At 50.2% G+C, this 8,289-nt stretch overlaps 1 protein-coding gene across 1 annotated transcript in view; it reads left to right on the top strand.

The window, feature by feature from the left end:
• Nucleotides 1-1,082: 1,082 nt before the first annotated feature.
• LGI2 (leucine rich repeat LGI family member 2) overlaps nucleotides 1,083-8,289 on the top strand; it is a 32,653-nt gene continuing 25,446 nt past the window's right edge. Inside the window, exons 1-4 of the mRNA XM_045284080.1 lie at nucleotides 1,083-1,086; nucleotides 1,385-1,484; nucleotides 4,932-5,003; nucleotides 7,640-7,711. Coding sequence (XP_045140015.1) covers nucleotides 1,083-1,086; nucleotides 1,385-1,484; nucleotides 4,932-5,003; nucleotides 7,640-7,711 — 248 coding nt within the window. The remainder of the gene's footprint in view (nucleotides 1,087-1,384; nucleotides 1,485-4,931; nucleotides 5,004-7,639; nucleotides 7,712-8,289) is intronic.

Consider the following 8,289-nt stretch of genomic DNA (forward strand, 5'->3'; position numbering starts at 1 on the left):
CAAGGTGAGGCGGCAGGCCCCAGGACCTGGAGTGAGAGAGGGCTTGAGCTGGCACTTAGAGAGTCAGGAGCGTGGCGGTGGGCACCAAGGCCTCTGGGAGTCCTCGTGCTTTTGACTTGGATCTCAGAGAGGATTCCAGACCATTAGAACCACCCTGCTTAGAGCCTTCAGACCAGGGGTTCTCAACCTTCCTAATGCTGCGACCCTTTAATACGGTTCGTTATGTTGTAGTGACCCACAACCATAAAATCATGTTCGTTGCTACTTCATAACTGTGATTTTACTACTGTTATGAATTGGGTGACCCCTGTGAAAGGGTCGTTTGACTCCCCCCTAAAGGGGTCGCGACCCACAGATTGAGAAACACTTCTTTAGACCAACAGCTGCTTTATTAATCTGCATGTTAACTCAATTCTTTTTGGAGTCTGTGCCTAGGGCCTGCTGTGGCCAGAAGGGTTAGGGACTGGGGGCGGGGGGCGGGAGGGCTGGGGGGCTGCGGAGGGGGTAGGGCAACAGAGCCAAGGCCTCTGGACTCCCAGTTGCCTGTCCCACGTGGCAGCCACATCCCTGGTGCGCACTCCAGTTCAGATGTCTCTGAGTCCCCTCCAAGGCTTTCACAGTGACTTAATCACCATGCTCCAAATGCCTTTCAGAGCGGGGCGCCCTAGGGGAATGCTTCATTTCACCACATCAGAGCCCAGTGGACACAGACGGGTTCCTGGGCAGGAGTGAAGCAACTGCACAGGTTCAGCCAGGGCCTCCTGAAGTCTAAGAAAAGGAAGCAAGGGGATTGATTTAAACCCCCTGAGGTCATGTCTGGAGCAGGTGTGAGGTGGCCGTGAGAGGTTTCTATCCTGTGGACTCATTTTCATAAGGATCTAGCGCCTTGGAAAGGGCTGGACTCTACCCCTCTGAGAAGACCCTGGGGAACTCTCAAGATCTTGTTAAGGCCGGACGGCTGAGAGGAAACCCAGCCAGTTGTCATGGAGCCGATTAGGACGTTGTCAGAGTAGAGCAGGGCTCCGTAGGGGTTTCAGTGACTGATTGTGGGGAAGGGGAGCACCGGGAGACTTGGTGGCGGAATGGGTGAGGGGTTGGGCTGCTCACCACAAGGTCAGCAGTTCAAATTCACCGGTTTATCCTTGGGAGAAAGAGGAGGCATTCTGTTCAGAAACTCACACGGGCATTCTACTCTGCCCTTTAGGGTCACTATGAGTTGGGATTGACTCCATGGGAATGAGTTGTTTTTAAGAGGGCACCACACATTTCTTCTGTGGCACCTCTGGGTAAACTCGACCTGCTAACCTTTCAGTTAGTACGTGAACCACTAACCCTTGCACCCCCGGGTGGTCTGCCCACCCCCCCAGCACTTCCTAAAACCAAGGCTCCTCTGTGCCTCCCTTTGTCCCTAGGAGCCTGGTGAATGGAACCTTTTTGGAAATCAAGGACCGGATGTTTTCCCACCTGCCCTCTCTGCAGCTGCTGTGAGTATGGAAGGACCTCTTTGGAACACGGGGTTTCTGAGGGGTGGTCATGGGGGGTGGGGCGGGCAGCTCTGTATCTGTGGGGCCCCCAGGAGTAAACAGTAACAGGTCCTTAGTGTGTCCCCAACAAGCTAAGTGCCCAGGCTCCTTCCTCAGTTTCCCTTCTTTAGGGGAGGACAGCGCTTCCTTGGGGGACTTTATGTAGGTGCCGGGGACTCCATCTGGCAACTGGGAAGAGGATGGCACTGAATGATGACGGGAACTTAACTGGATGCTGGTCCCCCCGCCCCCCCCCCTCCCCATATTCACTGTGGTTTGGGTGACAGGTTACAGAGCAAATTAGCCTTCCATCCAATCATTTGGCCTTTGCTTTGTTTTGTGACATTAGTTTTAATCCTCTCGGTGTAACACTGCCCTCCTCTCCCCACCTCCTGCCTGAGCGCTCCATTTTTGTCTGTCCATTCCCCACGTTTCTTGCCTTCTTCTGTGCTCTGTTTTTGGGTCTCCTTTGGTTCGCTGTTCCAAGAATTACGATTCCATTCCTCACAGTTGTCGTTATTCATCTCCAAGGTCTTCCATTGGGCTGGGAGTGGGCTCGGATGCCAGGTTTGAAGGGCGCTGAGGGTCATGGTCTCAGGGTTCCGTCAATCTACATCAGCGCAGGAGGTCTGTGGTTTTGAGATTTGTGACTTTCTGTGATTTTGAATTTTGTCTGACACTTAGTTTCTCCTACTCTGTGCAGGATCCTCTGTTGTGATCTTGATCAGAGCGGTGAAAACTCTGCGTTACAAATAAATAAATAAGTCAATGGTTTATTCTCAGAGCTTTTCCAGATTGGCCTGGGTGGGTTTTCCTGGTTGCTCTAGGGTGGACTTAGCTGGAACGTAGCCTCCGCTTTTGACCTCAGGCCTGGGTGCTGGCTGGGCAGCACCACATATGAAGCACAACGATGGTGGCTGGGGAGCTTGGTTCCACACGTGATGAGGCAGCTCTGAGCGGGAGGATCCTCTGCCGTGATGGTAGCAGAGGCCCAAGAGCAGGAGCCAAGTGCGCCAGCCTCGAGCAGTTCCATCATGAAGTCCGAGTGGTGTTCTGAGCACAGGCGTTATCCTAGTTCCCTGAGAACTAACTGCCCGGCAACATACCCCTTCTGTGTCCTTCTATCACCCCCAACAGGACGGGTGACCAAGTGGGTTACGTGTTGGGCTGCTTACCACAAGGTCAGCAGTTCAGATCCATCAGCTGCTGGGATCCATCCTTAGCTGGGAGACAGATGAGGCACTTCCGCTCCTGCAAAGAGTTGCAGCTTCGGAAACCTGAAGGGGCCTCTGTGCGCTGTGAATTGAGAAGACATTGAGAACTGACTCAATGGCGTTGAGTCACAGGAAAGCGGAGGCTATTGTATCTCCTCCACTTGACAGATGAGGGAAATAGGCTCGAGATGGTTCAGTAACTGGAACCAAATCACAGAGCCAGGATTCTAACCCAGGGCCCCAAGCCCAGCCCACAGTGCCATGGTGACTCGTGGTGACTCTCCAGGACAGGGTGGAACTGCCCCTGTGGGTTTCCAGCTGTAACGCTTCACTGGAGTAGAAAGGTCCCTCTGCTCCCGCTATGTGGCTGGTTGCTTTGAACTGCTGACCTTGCAGTTTACCAGCCCAATCAATGCCTACCCATGACACCATCAGGGCGCCTCCTTGCACACCAGCACCGACCACCTGAGTCTTCAAGCCAGGCCAGTTAAGGCCAAAACGCAGTTCTGAGGAGCGAATCAGTGACAGGCAGAGTCCTGAGTACATAATGTATTTATTTTCTATGTATCTGTACTTATTTCTTAATGGGTATCGAGATGGAAATAAGCAGCACTTTATAAAAGCCATGAAGAAAAAGACTGTAGATCTGCTTTCTAAAAAATAAGAAGAAACAGAATGTAGATCTGTACTCTTAAATAAGCACACTGTTGATATTTTGCTCCTTGGATGGTACCTGCCTGTTTTTTTGTGTTTGCTTAACATGCTTAAACATGACATTTCTTAGCCGTTGCCCTAAACCAAAGCCAAACTCCGCGCCGTTGAGTTGGTTCTGACTCACAGTGACCCCGTAGGGCAGGGTAGAACTGCCCCTGTGGGCATCAGGGATGGTAATCTTTATGGGAGTAGAAAGCCTTATTTCCTCCTGCAGGGGTGCTGGTGGTTTCAGACTGTTGACCTTGTGGTAGTCACCTGGTGAGAAACCCACTCCCCGGGGCTCCTTTTAGCTATCGTAGTTTTGTTGAAGCAGGCTCCTGGTCATGGAAATGCAATGGTAGTTATTCTTTTAGCAAATAGACTTATAAGGGGACAATACACACTCATGCAGAAAAATACCTGGTTTAATGAGCATTCTGAAAGTTTTGTAAACTTTATTCCCCCTCCTTCGGGCAATGTATAATATAGTAGAAAGATTTTATTGTTTGTTGTAGCTGTCTGAGTTTAGTCAAGTTACTTAACCTCTCTGGGCTTCAAGTTCTCTACAAAAAATCTGGCTACACCAGAGATGTACACTGGTACAGATAGGAACTGGAAACGGGGAATCCAGGGCGGATGAGAGTGGCGAGAGTGACCACCGGTGAGAGTGGCGATCCTGGGAGGGTGGAGGGAGAGTGGGGTGGAAAGGGGAAACCTATTACAAGGATCTACATATAACCTCCTCCCTCGGGAACGGACAACAGAAAAGTGGGTGAAGGGAGACATCTCAGACAGTGCAAGATTTGACACAATAATAATTTGTAAATGATCAAGAGTTAATGAGGGAGAGGGGAGCAGGGAGGGAGTGGGGAAAATGAGGAGCTGATGCCAGAGGCTTAAGTGGAGAGCAAATGTTTTGAGAATGATGAGGGCAGTGAATGTACAAATGTGCTTTACACAGTTGATGTATGTATGGATTGTGCTAAGAGTTGTATGAGCCCCTAATAAAATGATTTTTAAAAAACCAGATGGGTGAGATCGTTATAGATCCGTAAATCCCATGATCCCTTGTGCATCCTCCAGTATTTAGTTGCACCGAGCATGAACACGTTTTAGAATGGCAGTGGGCATGCCGTATGGGGAGGGCCGGAGGAGGGGCAGGGTGGACTCATGGGAGTGACCTAAAATTTTGGTCCAAAGGAATCCGCTCGTCATATCCATCCGCGACCTGCGGATAATGTTGGGCAACTCTCTGGCCATTCTTGGGTTAGAGAAGAGCCCAGATTTGCCCACATGTCAGAAAAGAGCCAAGCCATTCGCGACCTGCGGATAATGTTGGGCAACTCTCTGGCCATTCTTGGGTTAGAGAAGAGCCCAGATTTGCCCACATGTCAGAAAAGAGCCAAGAAACAGAACCAAACAAACCTAAGTGACGCCCCCAGGTGGCCCACCCTGGCCATCTCGGCCCTGAGCTCTGAACTAATTCTTTCTTCCTTTTCAGATTGTTGAATTCTAACTCCTTCACAGTCATCCGGGATGATGCTTTCGCTGGGCTTTTCCACCTCGAATACCTGTAAGTGTCACGCTTTGCCTGTCTGCGGAGCCTTTGGTATCTCTGAGGGCCGGCAAGGCTGCACTCTATTCTAGAACTTTTCTCTCCGCCAGCATTGGAGGGGAGAGGATGGTGAAAATCCCCCCCTCCCTTATCAGCACTGACCTTTTCCAAGTCAGCTCGCTTCTAAACATGCCGGAGGGTGCGGGGTGGAGGGAACAAAGAAGGAAATAGACTCATTCATTCTCTGCTGACATTTAATTTGTCATGTAGTAAGCACAATTGGAAATTGAGTTGGATATTTTTACCTTTCCTAACGGCGCGGATTTGCTGATCAGCCAGAAATAGAGCCAGAGGGTTCGGAGGGGTACTTGTTTTTACAAAATTACAAAAAATAGGAAACCTCCCTAGTTGAGGGCACGATGCTGTGTTTTTAATTCAGCTGCCCTATATCCCAGGGCAGCAGTCCTGATGGCGCAGGGGTTATGCATTGGGCTTTTAATCATAAAGTCAGCAGTTCAAAATCACCAGCCTCTCCTTGGGTAAAAGATGAGGCTTTCTACTCTGGTAAAGAGTTACAGTCTCAGAAATCCACAGGGGCCGTTCTACCCTGTCCTATGGGGTCTCTAAGAGTCGGCATTGACTCAAAGGCAGAGCAGTTTTTTTATCCTGGGACAGCATTGCGTATGAACTGCTAAGAAGGACCTGATTTTTTGTCCTTAAAACAACACCAACCAAACAAACAAACAAAAACCCAAAAAACCCCAAATCCCAGTCTCCCATTTTTCTGATGTGTCATTTTCCTCCACCCTGCAAAACAACACGAAAGCAAAATTGTTCTACTGTAGCTCTGCTTCTTGCCCTTGTCACAGCCACATCTTTCTGCGCCTTCAGGTCTTCCCCCTTCTCCTCGTCAAAAGATGCCGCCTGCTATCAAACTGCATCTTTTTACTTAGTGTCCTGAGAGGTGTGCAAAGCTTTTTCTGTTTCGTCAGAGTCCACAGGTAGATGTCTGAATTCTAACCACAAGACAGCGTGTGGTTAGATTTTTTCCCCCAGAGTCAAAAGCAACCGCCTGCCCCAGTCACTTCTATCTCATAGCGGCCCCAGGATGCAGGAAGATGAATGGGGCAAAAGAGAGATAATCTCTGCTGGATCTCTCTTATACCAAAGGCCACACCCCCAAGGAAGAATCACCAGGCTACCACCCAGTTGACAGGTTGGATTCCATCCACACAGTACCATCAAGTTGACATAAAATCTAACCTTCACAAGTACTGGGGCGCTTTTAAAGAATTATCTCTAATGAGAGCAAACTGATAATAGCTACTCCCGTGAGGGGGAGTGAGTTTATGTTAATGGCCGACTGTTTGTAAAAGGAGCGTGGGAATGGTTGACCAACTTGAAGGTTGTCAATGGGGCTGAATGGTAGAACCTGTTGAATTGGTGTGTGTTCTGATTCGGTTTTCTACAAGCATCAGAAAATCCCCAGGGCAAGACCTAAGAGCTGTCGCGTCACCCAGTGGTGATACCGAAGCCCCTCGTTTGGACTGTCCTCATCAAAGGCTCTTTTGCACTTGCTTAGCTTACTGTGATGCCGTCAACTAAAATCCTGGTTACCGTGCCCTGCCGTACAGACCTGGTGCATGATTACTGCATGCATTTCTCACCAAGATAGGTCCCAAGACATTTCTGCACCGAGAAGGAAGTTTGGCCCATCCCCGATGCACATGTGCTTCGTCAGCCTAGGCTCAGAGGCCAGCCTGGGCGGAGGAGCACAAGGGACTCAGCTTTGTTTGTGAAGCTATGCTCCACAGCACGACCCCTGTCCCCCACTGCCAGAAAGCTCCGCTGTGGAGATGGATATCAACCAGTGGGCTCTCCTCAAGGGACAGTGATGTTAGCCTGAGTATTAATAGCCAGCCATTGTGAAATGTGAGCGGGATTGAGTAGGGAACGCTGGAAGCCTGCCCATATTGCTGAGATGAGAATGTCTTGCTTTTGGACAGGGCTTGCATTTTACACATACACCCCCCCAACCCCCACAAGATGTTTTTACGCTTAACTGCCAACTCTGATTTTGAAGACTTCCAGGCCGGTACTAGGGGCCCCAGTGGTGCGGTGAGTGAATTACTGGGCTGCAAACCACAAGGTCTGCAGTTCAAACCCACCAGCAGCTCTCTGAGGGAGAAAGATGAAGCTGACTGCTCCCATGAAGATCTACAGTCTTGGAAACCCCAGGGCGCAGTTTCTCTCTGCCCTGTCCGGTCACTTGGCATCAGAATGGTTCAGCGCCCGTGCATTTTGTTTTGTTTGTTGGTTTTCCCTTTAGCAGGTTTATTGACCTGCGATTCACATAGCATAGAATTCAACGGTTTAAACACGTGGAAAGGAGTTGGGTGGCCACCACCATGGTCCATTGGAGAACATCTTTTTTTTTTCTTTTCACAGTTTCTGGAAGGAGGACAGAGCGGGCAGTCACACACGGGCCCTCTCCTTGCACACTCGGCCTGCTCTCTCATGGGGGGGGGTCTCAGACCTGGTCGCTGGGGAGGACTTTCTCCCATTCAGAGTGCTTTTGGAGCAACCCAGTAGCATGCTTTCACGGAGCATTCGGCAGAGGGAGGGCAGTTCCGTGACACGGCTTTTCTCCTCAGGTTCATCGAAGGGAACAAAATCGAAACCATTTCAAGAAATGCCTTCCGTGGCCTGCGCGACCTGACGCACCTGTAAGTCCTGTGAAAAGTGGGGGGTGCGAGGGCTTCTGTGGAGGGGGGACACCTCGCCTCCAGCGCCCTTTTCTTCCTTGTCTGCCACTGTCATTGCATAAGCATTCTCAGAAGGAAACCAATTTTCAGGTGCCCAAGGAGGTGTCTGGTTTCTTTTTTTTTTATTAAGATTGTCTATTGGGCATTGTAAATGTGGAGCCTCTTGGGGTCCCTCCCTGTGATGGGCCACGTGGCCCTGTGAGCGGCCATATCAGTTGATGGAGTCCCAGAATAGTGCAGATGCTTCACAGGCTCAGCCGCTGGCCTTTGGGAGAGAGCTCCACTCTGAGGGCCTCCGAAGAGGCCCGGCCACCTACGTACGTCGGGGGAGTAACATCAGCTATTGCAAACCCTCCTATCGAAAGTGCAAGCTCAGGTATATTCATACTATGGAATCGGAGACATCAATAAAAAATGAGGGTAACTCTCCCCAACACCAGAAGACGTGGACAAAACTAGCGAACGTTCGCTTAGCCAACTCGGTCCATTTTACACAGATCCACATTTAATATCACCGGTGTTGGAAGGAAAATCAAAGA

Source organism: Echinops telfairi, unplaced genomic scaffold (assembly GCF_000313985.2).
Source record: "Echinops telfairi isolate 266 unplaced genomic scaffold, ASM31398v2 ScPeMD7_7468;HRSCAF=8506_0, whole genome shotgun sequence".
Taxonomy (NCBI): Eukaryota; Metazoa; Chordata; class Mammalia; order Afrosoricida; family Tenrecidae; genus Echinops; species Echinops telfairi.